Source organism: Tachysurus fulvidraco, chromosome 19 (assembly GCF_022655615.1).
Source record: "Tachysurus fulvidraco isolate hzauxx_2018 chromosome 19, HZAU_PFXX_2.0, whole genome shotgun sequence".
Lineage (NCBI taxonomy): Eukaryota > Metazoa > Chordata > Actinopteri > Siluriformes > Bagridae > Tachysurus > Tachysurus fulvidraco.
Window position 1 is genome coordinate 6,170,130 of NC_062536.1, and position 17,500 is coordinate 6,187,629.

Genomic DNA, 17,500 nt, shown 5'->3' on the forward strand with positions numbered 1-17,500 from the left:
GTCCCATGGAACAGCTGTTTTTCTACAGCGTTCTTCCCAGAGTTAGTCTTTTTCATCTGATCCTTCTGCCTGTGAATACAGAACTATAATAAGTGCAATAATAATAATAATAAGTAGAAGAAAAAGAAGAACAAGAACAAGAAGACAGAAGTAGAAACTATATTCACACAGAATCTTCTGCTTGTGTAAAATGAGTGAAGCGCATGGTTTATATACACACCATTGAAACACTTCCCAAAGGCCTCGGTTTTGTATCCTCTCAATCTGCTGAATGCTAAAACCTTTCATGGTGGTTTTGAACAGACGCTCGATTGCGCTGTATTCATTCGAATCATTCTGCAGTTGTATTTTCTGTGAAAAGTTATTGACAAGATCATTACAGAGTAAACCATGCTAAAAAAAAATCTGACAGGTAGTTTTTATCTCAGGTTTGACTAAAACACATTTAATGCTAGTTAAATTCACTTACATTTTTAACAAGCATAATCCTTGTTCCATGTAAACCTTGCTTTGTTAAATGTAATCCGTGTCTCAAACGACGCACTATACACTATGCACTTATCCGCTGTGTAGCCCGCTGAAGGGATTTTATAAAGGTTGTATCGTCTCAGAAGATTAGATTTGAGGTTGTGTGCATTCTGAGATGCTTTTCTGCTCACCACAGATGTAAAGAGTGACTATCTGAGTTACTATATCATTCCTGGTTGCTCGAAATAATCTAGTTATTATGGGAGTTTGAGAGCTGGGTAATGAAATATGCTTAATTTCACAAGCTACTCAGACCCTACTGATGATGTCTGATGTCACAAGATTAAGCTGATGTGTATGTAGGTTTGCTTGCATAAAGCTACATTCGACTAAAATACGTAACTCATAATATCCAACTTGGGATAAAAGGACTTGGGGGGAAAAAAGTTTTTCCTATTCTGGATCTCAGGACAGTCTTCTCAACCCCGAGTAACATCAAATCAAAAAAGTCTGCTTGCAGGATGAACAATACACACAGCTACATGTCTTACTGTTGAATGAGATGGACTGTAATGTATACGTGTAAACTTGTGTCTCTCACTATCACTGACTCTAGAGTTCACCGTTCTGAGAAGATAAATATACGTCACTCATCGCAATCACTAATAAAAGATGAACCAGGGCTGTGTCTCAATTAGCTGATCAGCTGATAAGGAAGTCAGCCATTTTAAGTGCTGTCTATCTCTCGATCACAAAATCCTTTATGTGCACTGGAACATTTGCTCCATGACATTCCACCATGAAATCCAGGGAGTATCGAAGCTCACCATGTTCCCTTACTGGAGGTTTCTCTCAGCCGTCTTTGTCTACGAATGTAAGTAGCTCGATATTGTTACTGTAGGTCTCAAATGATTGAAACTGTTTAGCGATTAAAAACAACATACTTTAAACGACATGCATAATGTCGGTTGTTGATGAAGGGCGGTGGTGATGGTCTACGTGCGTTTGGAGACATGTCATTTGAGTCATTAGTGTCCCAATGTGTAGTGGTGTTAGTGTTCTCGCCCCAATTTTTACACAATATACCGATTCACTACGTAGGGTGCAGGAGAGCTGAATGAGATGTGACCCATATATTTTCCCCACTTTGTAGCATGAATGCATGTAAATCAGAAAGGAAGTAATTTTCTGTTCCTCTTTCTGAGGTAAGCCGTGTTCAAGCACCTTATAACCGATCTCAGGTGTCAGCGCTTTGTTCCAGTGGCTTGGCAGCGTTTTCATCGGACTGCTGGTTGGAACTGGTTTGCTGAGGAAAAAACAACAACAAAGATCTTTATGTGTTCAGTGTTTTATTCCAGACACTTTGAATCAGATAAGAAAACTAGCAATCCGCTTCCTTCTTACGTCGTTCTGCTTATTTCTGCATCTGCTGCTGACACGAATACGGGTCGACGCCTTACAAGCTTCTTGGTCATGTAGTGCTTGTTTGTCTGTATCATATCTGAAGAAGCAAATAGCTTGCTTTTTAATATAGATGAAATTTATCAACATACAGTCATTGGACACTAATAATAATAACTAGAACGTACATTTCCTGAAGAAAATGTGAATTCCCCTCATTGTGCTGAGTGTTTTGATATGTCGCATGTCCATGTTGTGCAAATGATTTATTTTCACGTGAAATCACGTGACGTCTCGTGACTTCATCAACTTACATGTGAGGAAGTTCCCCACATTGTGCTGAGTGTTTTGATACGTCACATGCCCATGTTGTAAAAAGTTTTTTGATTTTGCATATATTGGGGGCGGGGCTGCGGCACAACCGAAAGGCCAGTCGGTACACCAATTTAAAAGTTTGTTCAGAATATCACCCTAAAGGAGCTGGCCGAGTTTGGTGTAGATGGTTCAAAAGCTTGCCGGGTTATAAACCTCCAAAGTGTATAATGGGAGTCTATGGGGAAAAAAGGCCACTTTGAGACCCGGTACCGGAAGTACCGGTACTCGGATCGCTTAGAAAAGTCATAGCACACCTCTCCTCAATGAGCCTGTCAATTTTTGGGTATAGGACAAAAGCTTCGGGACAAGATACATGCCGAAGTTTTGTCCGGAAGGGTATGCAGGATAGTAAGAATGTTGCTTTGCAAGCACCATTAATTACTACTTATAATGTTTGTATGTAAATCAAAGCCATAGAATATTAAGGAATGATATCATAGTACAACGCATGGCCAAAAAAAAAAGGTCTGCTTGAATTGAAACATGCAAATATTTCTGAGACTATAATTGGATTTGTGAACAGATTTTTTTTCATGATTGTGTAACGATCACTGATTATTGTCAACAGGAACTTACAAAAGTACCAAATTACCAAACAGCTGTGTAGCCAAAAGAAACTTAATACAAGCGAGTTAATGAGATTAATAGAGAAAGAAAAAAATGATTTCTTAAACTAGGGAGTAATGAAAAAAGGACGTGGGGTCCAGAGAATTCAGAGTTACCCTGTTCCAAAGTGCCGGGTGTGTCTGGGTAAGATTGGAAGAGCATGAAGGAAACGGAAATAAATCTTGTGATGTTGCATAGCAACAGAGAAACAAAGCAACGATGAATTTCACTAAAAGTAAAAATGAGGTGAAATATTAGAGTGTGAATGTTGTTGTTTTTTTGCTGTTGTGTTTTTTGGCCACGCAGAGTACACTTTTATTCTGTTAATGTCAACCTATTTAAAATGTTAAGGATATAGAGTGATATGGTGTAAATATGTGATATAGAGTAAAATGTGAAGGATATAGAGTGATATGGTGATGTATAATAGTTTATTATCCTACTGTGATTTACAAAAAAAAAAAACCTTTTAGAAATATTAATTTGGGAATTAGTCGGTACCTTGGAAGCTGAGCGTGTACGTTTGCGAGCCAGCCGTGAACTCTATCTCTGCTTTGTTGTCCTGGGTAAACTTCTGCTCCAGCTCCTCGCTGGTGATGGAAGCCGTGTTGTGGCCTCCGCTCTGAACGACAAAGACGTGCTTCGTGATGAAACACATACTACTAAACTACTACAGACAGTGATCCAGTGCTGCTCAGTACAATAAAACATTATAATTAGAAGCAATGAACATTCTGCTAAGCTTATCTGATGAATTTCAGGATCATTTCAGCATCAAATCTCATTTTAGATGTCTTCAATTCTAGACATATAGTTTTAACTCATTTGGCTCTTTTATGCCGCTGCTCCACTGTTCTCATAGAACTTTATGCCATTTTGCTGATATTACAGATCTTTTAGTATACATCCATAGCCACACTCCATTGTTCCCTATTCATTGTACTTACTGATGCAGCATACTGGATCCAGTTACCAAACTCATCCTCCCAGTACCACGCCCAACAGGTGGTGAGGATGTAGTTGGGTTGAATTACAGAGGACACTGTCGAGAGACGCCGCACCACGTCACACCCACGGATCATTGTGTCAAAGCAGATTCCAGAGCTTTAACAGACAGGACATGAAGAAAATGTGTGCTAAATGATTGCCAGGTCCAAGTTGGTATCATGAGCCATCAATCAAGTGTGAATAGTATCTGTACTGTGATGGTAGTAGTGTCTTAAATATCTAGCGTTTATTAGTTTGCGGTGAATTTGATGAAATCTGAAAAGATTTTGGATAAGATGTGAACAATTCTAGACTACACTGGAAAAAAAAAACTAGTGAGCGCGTCTGAGCCACATTATTTACGTTGGTAAGAGATGCTATGTCGATAAATATCGTTACATTAAACAGAGGTTTATTGTTTTGCACGTTTATTACGCTGAGTCGTTTATTTTACGTCATTCGTATTGAAGCTTTTGAAAACAACCTGAGTACAGAAACATATGAAGTGTAATTTGATTAAATGCGATTTGTTTTCAAGTGTAATAATAGCCTAATAGCCTAAACAACAGCCTAATAGTCAAGAAATAAATACGAAAAGCATTTTGACTTGTAAAAACGAACAATCGGACAACACCCACAGTACATAGATTGTACTGGTTCTTTCATTTCTTTGTATTTTTACCCCCACGGACCGCTGATATTAGGAACATCTCTACACCTTCTCTTTCATTCAACTATGCTGATCATGTGGCAGCATCTCAATGCATAAATCATGCAGATGAAGGTCAAGTGTTTAAGTTAATATTCACAACAAAGAACCAAATGAGAGGACAAAGTGATCTCAGCACATGACTGAGCAGGTGTACAGTACAAGCTTGCTCGTGACAGTAGCAGCTATAAAAAGCCACATCTACATCGTATTTGTACAGTCTTCTTATTTTTAACACTTTAGAGTATAAAACTTGCATGTTACCTGTATGTTTTAGCTGGGTTACAGTAATCTTTCTCTATACCCTCGTTGTCAGGAAGAGCTACCCAGTTGAATCCCTCCTTCACCTCCCATTTATACGGCACCTTGGAGTGCTCTTTAAAACAATTATCTGCAAGACATGCATGGTTTTATTCATTTCGGTGAGGTTATCTTACATGAGTTTACAGACTTTAAATCAGACAAGTAATGATCAAAACTGTACGGTTGAAAAAATTTAAACGTAAAGGGTCGTAGTCGTACCTCCGTTCCTGCAATGTCCTTTGATAAAGTACATACAGATCTCTTTTTTCTCTGAGGAAACAGGACAAAACAAATTTTCAGTACACTTCATGCACCGGTGAATGTCCTGTTCGAGCTGTACTTCATTTTCAAAAATAAAAATAAAAAAAACACTACACACGGAAGAAACAGGGAAAGGTTGGGACAGAATATTCTGTGTTTTGATATCAGTGTTGTTTCTATCACTCCCTCTGAACAGGAGTATGACTGTGAGGCTTTTAGCTTCTTATGGCATTAATATCATCCTTATCCAACACTCCACTCCAACAGGAAGAAAGTTTAAAAGGATTTAAAATAAAGAGTAAATTGCTGCATGTAAATATGGAAGCAATATACACTCTATATTTTTCTTATTATTGATTCTGGCAGGTTTATAAATCATCCTAATCGTCCAGTTTTGTTGTATTTTCAGCCTTAATGTGTTATTTTATATATATATATATATATATATATATATATATATATATATATATATATATATATACATATATATATATATATATATATATATATATATATATATATATATATATATATATATATATATATATATATATATATATATATATATATATAAAAGGTTCATATTTTTGACTACAAATGGGCAATTTGTATTTATCTTGGATTCAGTTGACAAACTCACTATATTACAGTTATAATAATAATAATTATAAGATTTATAATACAGAATGTCAGGAATAAATTAGATTAAAACCCAATTAAATAATAAGCTCAAAATATAAATATATAATTTTATTATATATGACATGCAGTACATGCGTTAATGTCCATCATTACAGTTACATTCCAATGCTGTATCATGCTTTTGTGGATTTTACTCAATATATTGCCATTGGTTTCTGACCTTATGGACACAGTGTAGATAAACTTGACCTATCTGAGGTACTTAATAAGACCCTACAATCCGGTAAGCATGCTGGAATTTACCTCTTTTGGGCCTGGAGACTCCACTACCTGTAGCATGCGCATCGACGGATGGCCGATTCTGCCAGTTGTTATTTCTGGTGGATCTCTTGCTGCTGTGCTCTTGAACATTTTGCGGTAACGTGGCTTTAGCCATTATCCTTAAGGTCTCGATGTTTGAGTAGGTAGTCTTCATAGATGCCATGAGCTCAGTGGGAACACCTCGATCCTGCAGCGTTTTCAGAGGATGGGGTTCATAGAAATCGTGTGCTCGTGAACACTGGCACTGGCCTCTCAGGTACTTTTCGCAAATATGCAGCCGTTTGCAGTTCTCGCCGTCCGGGCATCTCCCGTACAGGCCCGTGCCGTTGTTGTAAGAATGACAGACCTTTCAGGGTCAGAAATAAAAGTACTACACTAGTAGTAGTAGTAGTAGTGTGTCATCAACAGGTAAAAGTAAAACTTTACAAGTCAGTTCTGGAAGAAAATTACTGTAGTTAGCTTTAGCCTATGCCAAACAATAGCCTGTACAGGTCAATGGGACGTTTTTAACAAAAAAAAAAAAAAAAAATATGTACATGCAGGGCAACATTATTTACAGACAGACTTTTATTTAGCATGAGAAGCTGACATTTTATCATTTATGCTCGCAATGAGAAGATTTTTCACCTCATCTTTGTTAACACGGTCTAGACTAAGCTTCAAATCTAAAACACTGCACAGACTAAGCTTTGAAATTCTGAATAAACGTTTGTCAACACTACAGTGACTAAAATTCAAAGCTCTGCTGCTGGAACATATAGAAAACGCTAGCAAGAAAGACCTCAAAGCAGAGCGTTGGATATTATTACTATACTTCGGTTGTTTTCTATAAATCGCTTTACAATATAATACAACTGTGGACACATGCATGGATGAAGAACAATTTTTTAAATGGATTTCTTCATTTTGTTAAAATGTGAGCTAACTATAATTGTAAATATTTGAGAGCTGAGGTAAGATTCAGAGCTAGATGCTACTAGTTGATGAGGTAAAATAAAGAGCCACACACACTTGAGCTTAAACTCTGCTGGTTGGCTTAAGAGTGTGTCAGCACTACAATCAAAATGTATTGCATATTAGCAAGTGAAAGTATCTTGAATATAGTCTGACTATAATTCAAAAAGACTAAAGAAACCAAGTATAAGGTTATTAAACCTATTTCTAGACATTTATGCTAATGAAAAACCGGCTTCTTTCTAGAAATAAATACTAAAATGAGCTGAACTATCATCACAGCTTTGTATTTTTAGATTATATTTAATTCACTGTTATCTCAGTCACAGAAATGAACACAAAATAAAAAAAGTAGCTTGCAGTTTTTTTTTTAATAAATTATTAGATTTTTTTTCTTGCAAATTTGCACAAAAAACAATTATGGAAGAACTGCTAAAAGAAAATACTTGATAAATGTATTCATGTACTCATTTGTACTACTGTAACTACAGTTTGTTGCCTCTAAACTCTCCCTCAAATGTTCTGATATTTCAAGCTCTTTTTATTCATTCATTCGTTTTCTACCGCTTTATCCGAACTTCTCGGGTCACAGGGAGCCTGTGCCTCAGGCGTCATAGGGCATAGAGGCAGGATACACCCTGGACGGAGTGCCAACCCATCGCAGGGCACACACACTCTCATTCACTCACTCACGCAATCACACACTACGGACAATTTTCCAGAGATGCCAATAAACCTACCATGCATGTCTTTGGACCGGGGGAGGAAACCGGAGTACCCGGAGGAAACCCCCGAGGCACGGGGAGAACATGCAAACTCCACACACACAAGGCGGAGGCGGGAATCGAAATCCCAACGCCGGAGGTGTGAGGCAAACGTGCTAACCACTAAGCAACCATGCCCCCCTCTTTTTATTTATTATTTTTTAATTCATCATTTAATGAATATGCATATTTTCTATAACACGTCTGGGCTGTTGTTAGATAGACTACTTCTAGCCCTGAACTAACCTTGACTTGAAGGAACAGAAGTTGTTAATTACAGTGAAATGAATAACTTAAATGTAGTTGTTAGCAAAAATCAACTTCATCCTACTTACAGTAACCACATTCATATTCACCGTTTGTTTCACAACAAATGACCTCGAATTTCCATAAGTCAAGTTTGCTTCAACATCAAATGGCTTCAACATTGCAGAATGATACTATAAAGTGGCCACTGGGAGTAAAACTAAATAGATTTTTTTCTTACTGGAGGTAGGATGCTGTTGTCGCTCTGGAGCAGTAAGATACAGAGCTCTCTCCTGTCCAGCTGATCCAGGCCATGATTCTTAAGGACTTTAGCATTTTGCTCCGTCTGTAGGTCATGACTGAAACGACATCCTCGTCTACAGGGGGGAAAAAATCGTTTTCAGAGAAGACAAAAAATAACTGGAATATGTATATCAAGCAGCTAGAATGCTGATTTAATCAGGGCTGTGGTCTGTAAAACACAACCAAAAATGCAACAACAAAAAACCCCAAAACATTTACAGTTGTATGCAAAAATCAAGCATCGTGTTAGTTCTGGCAGGCCACGTCGTCAAGCGTGCATCAGCTGTCAATCAGCTGTCCATAATATGCATCAATCCGGTTACGACATCCGTATCACCCGACCATTTAAATTCCCATTCATAGAGCTTTCAGCACTTCGCTGCTGCCGCAGTCTAAGCTCCCTCCTCCAACCCCGACTCCACCATGCCGGAACCCGTGTTCGCTGTACCAGTTTACGTCTTAAACCTCCACATATTTTTCTCTCTCTCTCTCTCTCCCCCTCTCTCTCTAATTATTTAATTATCTATCTATCCATTCATTTATTCCTTTCCAAAAACACGTAAGTGAGCTTATCAATACTATGCATGCTAGTGGTTCTGTTATACGGGGGGTCTATTCTATTTTCCAGTCGCTGCTCTCCCCACTCTGTCCATGCATGCGCATGGACGGGCGCGTGGATTCTTGCCCAGAACAGAACCATACTGCCAACACTAACTGTATGCATATAATCTAATAATTCCCTTGTGACAAAGTGGTCCTGACAGAAGTATAGTGTTAACATGTTAGCTAAAATGTAGACCAGAGGTTACATCAGAATCAGAATCAGAATCAGGTTTATTGGTTAAGTGTGTTGACACACACAAGGAATTTGGTTCCTGCTGATTGTGACTCACAAAAGTACAGGCATAAATAACACTATACTATACACATAAGACAGATCAGTCAAGGACTTCTAGCTAAGCAACTTCAACTGGATTACAAAAGAAAATCCTGGCTTTCTTAGCATTCACTAGCTCCCACCCAAATTAGAGTACGAATAAATGTGTCTCTCTTCTTCAAAACATTCTGACTGTGTCTCACTTTTTAAAGCCCTTGGACGTCACTAAGTAGTTTAGCCGTAAACACCAGCTACACCCTTTGTATGTGTGATAGCAGATTCCAGCTAACACTTAGCACGTTGATGGAGATTGTGTTATGGCAAGGAAAAGAACAATTAACAGTACAGTGGAAGTCTGACATAAGGCCGACACGCTAAAATATGGGACCAATTTCAGCAATAATCACAAGCTACACTTAATGGCCAAAGGTTTATTGACCATAACACTCATATGTGCTTGGGTTAATATCACCAGATCTCCAAATGTAGTTACCCTTTCCTGTAATAATAACCTCCTCTCTTCTGGGGAAGCTTTCCATTAGATTTTCAACCATGGCTATTAGGATTTGTGATATTTAGTCATAAGAACGTCACTGTGTAAGTGTAAGAGTGAGGAGGTCTGGGGTTCAGTCGGTGTTCCAGTTCATCCCAAAGGTGTTCAGTGGGGTTGAGTCAGAGTCAGGGCTCTGTGCAGGACACTCGAGTTCTTCCACTCCAACATTAACACATTATGTCTTCATGAAGCTCGGGGGCTTTGTGTACAGGGGCATCGTCATGCTGGAGCAGTGTCTGTGTCTCTTAGTTACAGTGAAGGGAAACTGTAATGTTACAGTAAACAAAGACTTTCTGGACAAGTGTCTACTGACTTTCGTTCTGACCTTCGAGAAGAAGGATTGCAGAGGCTTATGTATGGGTGTGTACATGTCAAATTATTTCAGCATACTGTTTGGCCATGAGGTGTATTACATAAAGTGTGTAACCAAGTCAACTGTGTACAGTGCAGGAGGAAAAAGGCAACTGTATGAAGTGTTTATGTCAAAAACTACACGTCACTTTGGTAGTTTGTCGAAGGCACCACTGATGAGATAAAACCCTAAATAATAAAAGTTTCACCAAACTTTTATTTGACCTTCTGTTTTGATGCATGGCACTTTATTAGTTTAGTGCAGAGATAGTTTTAACAATAAGATCATACTTTCTAATGGTGCTGTCCTCACTATCTTATAGAACCCTATGCCTCTCATAGACATGGCACAGTTTACTAAGCCGACATGGCACAGTTTACCGAGCCGACATGGCACAGTTTACCGAGCCGACATGGCACAGTTTACCGAGCCGACATGGCACAGTTTACTAAGCCGACATGGCACAGTTTACTGAGGCGACATGGCACAGTTTACTGAGCCGACATGGCACGGTTTACTGAGCCGACATAGCACGGTTTACTGAGCAGACATGGCACAGTTTACTAAGCCGACATGGCACAGTTTACTAAGCCGACATGGCACAGTTTACTAAGCCGACGTGGCACAGTTTACTAAGCCGACATGGCACAGTTTACTAAGCCGACATGGCACAGTTTACTAAGCCGACATGGCACAGTTTACTAAGCCGACATGGCACAGTTTACTAAGCCGACATGGCACAGTTTACTAAGCCGACATGGCACAGTTTACTAAGCCGACATGGCACAGTTTACTAGGTTTACTAAGCTGACATGGCACAGTTTACTAAGCTGACATGGCACAGTTTACTAAGCTGACATGGCACAGTTTACTAGGTTTACTAAGCTGACACGGCACAGTTTACTAAGCTGACATGGCACATTTTACTAAGCCGACACGGCACAGTTTACTAGGTTTACTAAGCTGACATGGTACAGTTTACTAAGCCGACATGGCACAGTTTACTAAGCTGACATGGCATAGTTTACCGAGCCGACATGGCAGAGTTTACCGAGCATAAATGGCACAGTTTACTAAGCTGACATGGCACAGTTTACCTAGCCGACATGGCACAGTTTACCGAGCAGACATGGCACAGTTTACTAAGCCGACATAGCACAGTTTACTGAGCCGACATGGCACAGTTTACTGAGCCGACATGGCACAGTTTACTGAGCAGACATGGCACAGTTTACTAAGCCGACATGGCACAGTTTACTAAGCCGACGTGGCACAGTTTACTAAGCCGACGTGGCACAGTTTACTAAGCCGACATGGCACAGTTTACTAAGCCGACATGGCACAGTTTACTGAGCCGACATGGCAGTTTACTAGGTTTACTAAGCTGACATGGCACAGTTTACTAAGATGACATGGCACAGTTTACTAAGCCGACATGAAACAGTTTACTAGGTTTACTAAGCTGACACGGCACAGTTTACTAAGCTGACATGGCACATTTTACTAAGCCGACACGGCACAGTTTACTAGGTTTACTAAGCTGACATGGTACAGTTTACCGAGCCGACATGGCAGAGTTTACCGAGCATAAATGGCACAGTTTACTAAGCAGACATGGCACAGTTTACCGAGCCGACATGGCACAGTTTACCGAGCCGACATGGCACAGTTTACCGAGCTGACATGGCACAGTTTACCGAGCCGACATGGCACAGTTTACCGAGCCGACATGGCACAGTTTACTAAGCTGACATGGCACAGTTTACCGAGCCGACATGGCACAGTTTACCGAGCCGACATGGCACAGTTTACTAAGCCGACATGGCACAGTTTACCGAGCCGACATGGCACAGTTTACTGAGCCGACATGGCACAGTTTACCGAGCCGACATGGCACAGTTTACCGAGCCGACATGGCACAGTTTACTAAGCTGACATGGCACAGTTTACCGAGCCGACATGGCACAGTTTACTAAGCTGACATGGCACAGTTTACCGAGCCGACATGGCACAGTTTACCGAGCCGACATGGCACAGTTTACCGAGCCGACATGGCACAGTTTACTGAGCCGACATGGCACAGTTTACTGAGCCGACATGGCACAGTTTACTAAGCTGACATGGCACAGTTTACCGAGCCGACATGGCACAGTTTACTAAGCTGACATGGCACAGTTTACCGAGCCGACATGGCACAGTTTACTGAGCCGACATGGCACAGTTTACCGAGCCGACATGGCACAGTTTACTGTTTACAGTTCACAGTTGAGGACAGCCTGCCCTGCTGCTTACCTTCCTCTTCCGTACTGACAGTCACCGAATAAGAAGAACTTGCACAGGTGTAAATTCATGCATCCGTTGCAGTTCTTCGCCCTGCACAGCTTTACTCCGGTTTTAGCGATGACTGTTTTCTGTCCGTTTATCAAAACCGTTACGAGAGATTCGTTTCCTTCAAGAACTCGATCGATGAAGACGCTGTTATACCAGTTACCACTTAATCCGCTTCTATATTCAGATACTAAGTCATCATAAAGCATAGAGCCATTATTCTCACATATCTGCTTCATTATAGACGCCATCACTGTGGACATAGTGTCAGCACCAGGTGGAAACTTCGTCCTCCTCTTCCTCTTCTTCCTCCTCTTCTTCTTCTTCTGTTCTTTTTCTTCTTCCTCTTCTTCCTCCTCCTCTTCTACCTCCTTTTCTTCTTCTTCTTCTTCTTCTTCTTCTTCTTCTTCTTCTTCTTCTTCCAATTCTTACTATTCTTCCTCCTCTCCTTCTTCAGAACGGACAGAACTCAGTACTATGTTTACTTTCCTGACCTCATCATCTGACGATTGGAAAACGAAACCTAACATTGCGACTGTTGCCATGTTGGAGAAAAAGCCCCATGTTCAGCTAGAATGTTTTTTTTTTTTTAAAGTTGATCAGTAGTGGTAACAAATAAATAAAACAATAAAATGATTCTGGGAAGTTTTTTTTCCAGTATGTATAAACACTACATAGCCAAAGGTTTATGGAAATTTTAATAAACAATTTTAATGATGTTTTCTAACATATATTACACATTATAACCTTTATGAATATATGGTTGACTTTAACACAACTTTAAAGTTTAACACATTTTCATTCATTTCTCTAGCTATTTTTTACATACACATTTAAAATACTCCCTTTGCTATATTTATATACCAACTATTTCTATCATTTATTTATTAACTATTATTTCCATGCGTTCACGTGCACTACCAAAAGTAAGCAGAAGAGGGCACTAACGACCTGAATAATCGTTCTGAATTAGTTCACGCAATGATTATGACTACATTAAAATGTACCTGAGTCATCCAAGCATGTCCTGTAGTCAATCTGAGAACGACTAAGAAGGTAGTGTTTAAATTCTGACATGAGCACTGCCTGACACTGCCAGAAGGTCATGAGTTTGAATCCCACGTCCGCTAAGCTGCCACTGCTAAGCCTCTAAGCAAGGCCCTTAACCCTCAATTGCTTTGGTGTATAAATGTAAATAAAATACTGTAAGTCACTCTGGATAAGGGTGACTGCTAAATGCCAGAAATGAAAAGACAGAGGTTCAGGACAGTTTGGTCATCTCCTTGTGTCTTCTATAGAATTGACAAAAGTAGAGCTTTTTCTTTTCCACCTTCAAAATGTATTAGCAAGACATTTATATACAACTATTAGGGCTAACTCTTTTTTCCCAGGGTTGTATATCTCAGGGTTGTACCTGGAACCACAGCTTGTCCAAAGAAATAAACCATAGGGCCACATTAGAGATGAGGTCTTTGTCTCTCGTACCTCTACAACAACAACACACACACGGGTCTTTGTCTCTCACAGCAACAACACACACATGGGTCTTTGTCTCTCACAACAACAACACACACACGGGTCTTTGTCTCTTACAACAACAATACACACACGGGTCTTTGTCTCTCACAACAGCAACAACACACGCATGGGTTTTTTGTCTCTTACAACAACAACACACTCATGGGTCTTTGTCTCTCACAACAACAACACACACAGGTCTTTGTCTCTCACAAAAACAACACACACACACACACACACACACACACACACACACACACACACACACACACACACACACACACACACACACCAATTGTATGGACTGCACAGATCTACACCATATACACACACTTCCAATATATATCCATCAACCTGTTTACATGCTGTTTTGCACACTGTTTTTGCTCTTTGCACATGCTGACATACATTTCAGTTGTTTACTGTTTTGCACAATACTTTACAATACCTCAGGGACCTGCTGCTGTAACACTGTGTTCATTCCAGTATTTCTGCACACGCAATATTGCTTGAACATACAATATTTACACTGGTGGTGTTTCTGTTTATTGTCTTTTGTGTATTATCTTGTTTTTTGTTTGCACTGTATTTTGTCCTGCACTGTCTTAATGTCTTGTCCTGCACTGTCTTACTGTCTTAATGTCTTGTCTTGCACTGTTTGCACCAGGTTACACAGTTGCACTTTATGTATCTAGGACTAACTTACTAAGTCATTATAGCCCTGTTTTTGTTTTATGTAGCACCCTGATCCTTTAGAAACATTTCACTGTGACACTTATATATGGCTGAAATGACAATAAAAGCTTCTTGAACTTGACTTGACAACAACATTAAATAAAATATTAAGTCCTTAGACAAAGCTTTTGGTCCACAATTATTTAGTCATTGCTTGATGTTGTTACAATAAATGAAATCATCATTTTCGACCATAAAGGTCCTTCCTCATTTGCTAAAGAAAAGGGAAATAAACACGTTATTGTGGGTAATTTCTTCTGTTATATGGTATCATTACTGTTATCCTAGGCACCATCAGAGATGAAAAAAAATCTTGAATCAGAAGGTTATTTAGCAATCCGAAATAATGCTATTATCATGAACATATCTGATATTGTTAATATTAAATGTGTAGCGTTGAAATAAAAAAATATTCTTAAACTCATTGCCCCAGCAACACCATGCTGCCACTTTTGGGCCCTGGAGCCAGGCCCTTACTTGTTGCACCCTGTGCTTTGACCCCTGAGACTTCCTGAGATGGGATATGTGAAAAGACTTTCCCTGTGCTGTAATATGTGATGTGACAAATAAACCCTAATCTTAGCTATATCTCAATTCTACCTAATTATAGGTAAGTTTAGTTGTTTGGTGTGTTTTCCATTATCATTCTCCTCCTCCTCATCCTTCTTCTTTCTTGTTCTTCTTCTTCTTCTTCTTCTTCTTCTTAATAATAATAATAATAATAATAATAATAATAATAATAATAATAATGCATTTATTACAGACCAGGAACATTGTCAGTATAATAATAATTGCACATGCATCATTGCATCATTTTTTTAAATCGTTGTAGCACTTCTGTAAATCCTCAGGAGCTAAAAAGAAGTGCATTGTTGTCCTGAAAACCACAAAGGTTGTTTTTATAAACAGCATGAGGCGTACGATTTATGATGACATGCAAATTAAAAAAAAAAGTCTTGACCAACACTGTGGGATAGTATGCAAAGTAGTACTGCCTACACACCACAAAAAACTATTATTATCCTTTTGACTTTCAATTTCAAAAGTCCTGACAAAAAGGACAGGATAATGCATGGAGAAAGCACAGAGGCAATTTCCATGTCTATATCCTGTTCAAGAGACAAGGGGTAATCAGACGTAGAAAATGTGTTAAAAAATCATGACTCATGCATGTAATCAGGGGGTCCAGTGTAGAGAAACTACCTGACATGCATGATGATTATCGCAAGGTTTGTTGTCTAGCCATCAGATTAGAAGCAGTGACCCAACCTCAAAACAACAGAAGAACAATAAATAACCCATTTTTTATTTATTCTAAAAAATTTAAATAAAACAATAAATTAATCACGGGTCCCCGAGGCAACTAAATACTACATAGATTATATTATAATAAGGGCAGAGGAGATCATATTCTTATTACTTTATATACTTATTACATAATAATAATAAGTCATTGTTCTCTGCTGATGGCTGAAGCTGGATAAAAAAATATAAATAAAAAAAGTGAAAAAAAAGAGATGTCTAAGAAAACTTTAACTGTAACACATTAACAACTTTTAAGTTTAACACGTTTTCATCGGTTTGGACTTTATTAGAAGCATCTTTATACATGACAGAAATCAAATCAAACTTCTATAATTGGGATTTGAAGGAAATCTTCTCTAAATTCACCATCAGCATATTCACTGTATTTCATTGTATGAAAAGAGCTCACTGAGGAAAACTAGCTACACCTTAAGATGCTCGTTAAGTTAAGTCAAGAAAATGAAGAAAATCAGAAAGTACGTACTGCTACGTTTAACGGTTTGGGTTTAACTGTCAATGTGTGTGTTCAGAAAAACTAAAAACTAAAAAAAAGCCCTGCTTTTAAATCATTTTTGTGATCTGAAATCTGGAATTCATCTTAATGTTCAGAAATAGATCGATATGCAAATGCGATAAATTGACGTTCGTTACTTGACCACTGATCGTGACTACGTCCAATCGTCTAGGTTTAGTAAAAGATCATAGGATACATGTGGGGAACATTAAAATATTAGATTTCTGCAAATATTGGTCTTGCATATTTGGTAACACAAGTTTCCCAACAGCATTTCAGCACAAAGTTCATTGTTAAATAGCTTTAAACTCTCTCTATCTCTCTCCAATTTAAACTTATCCTAAATTTGCTATACTTTTGGGAACCTCAGTCCTGTTCATTTCAATAATATAATCAGAGCATTTACCACAAATATTCAGTATGCCTAGGCTCTCGTTTGACTGATAACTTAATCAATCCAGATTTTAAAGAAGTAAATGTCTCACAGCTCCAGTGTCCTCGGTTCAATACTGAACTCGGGTCATGTCGGGTTACTGTGTTGAGGTTTGTATAGTGTTTTCATGGACTTCCTAAAGATTGGTGAGAGTTGTAAGACGTGAGGACGTGTGTGTGAGATGCTGTGATAGGTGTGTGAATGGATAGATGAACAAGTGGATGGAAAAATAAACTGGCCTGAAAATTTCATTCACCTATTCAGTTTGAATGTATTCGATGCAGACGCCACGGATGGTTGTATGCAACTCCGTTAGAAGGCAAAGCTTGTCATTTACGAGTAGGAGGAAGAGGAGGAAGAAGAATAAGAAAAAGAGGAGGAGGAGGAGGAGGAAGAAGAAGAAGAAGAGGAGGAGGAGGAAGAAGAGGAGAAGAAGAACAAGTAGGAGTAGTTTCCATCTGGTCCTGACACTATGTCCACAGTGATGTCATCTGTATCTTCAAGGTCATTACATACAACCTTTGTGAAAATGTGAACCAGTCATA

At 38.9% G+C, this 17,500-nt stretch overlaps 1 protein-coding gene across 2 annotated transcripts in view; it reads right to left on the reverse strand.

Moving 5' to 3' along the window:
- Positions 1-12,947, reverse strand: part of LOC113647264 (protein mono-ADP-ribosyltransferase PARP12-like) — a 14,873-nt gene extending 1,926 nt beyond the window's left edge. Inside the window, exons 1-11 of one of the 2 annotated variants that reach the window (XM_027153928.2) lie at positions 12,415-12,947; positions 8,279-8,414; positions 6,056-6,419; positions 5,069-5,119; positions 4,811-4,937; positions 3,798-3,954; positions 3,352-3,472; positions 1,873-1,969; positions 1,693-1,774; positions 221-351; positions 1-69 (exon numbers count right to left, since the gene is read on the reverse strand). The exon at positions 1-69 is cut by the window's left edge and continues 83 nt beyond it. In XM_027153928.2, coding sequence (XP_027009729.2) covers positions 1-69; positions 221-351; positions 1,693-1,774; positions 1,873-1,969; positions 3,352-3,472; positions 3,798-3,954; positions 4,811-4,937; positions 5,069-5,119; positions 6,056-6,419; positions 8,279-8,414; positions 12,415-12,713 — 1,634 coding nt within the window. In that variant the 5' untranslated portion in view covers positions 12,714-12,947. Of the gene's footprint in view, positions 70-220; positions 352-1,692; positions 1,775-1,872; positions 1,970-3,351; positions 3,473-3,797; positions 3,955-4,810; positions 4,938-5,068; positions 5,120-6,055; positions 6,420-8,278; positions 8,415-8,559; positions 8,751-12,414 lie in introns of those variants that run through there. The other variant, XM_027153930.2, reaches the window with a different exon arrangement.
- Positions 12,948-17,500: the final 4,553 nt, after the last annotated feature.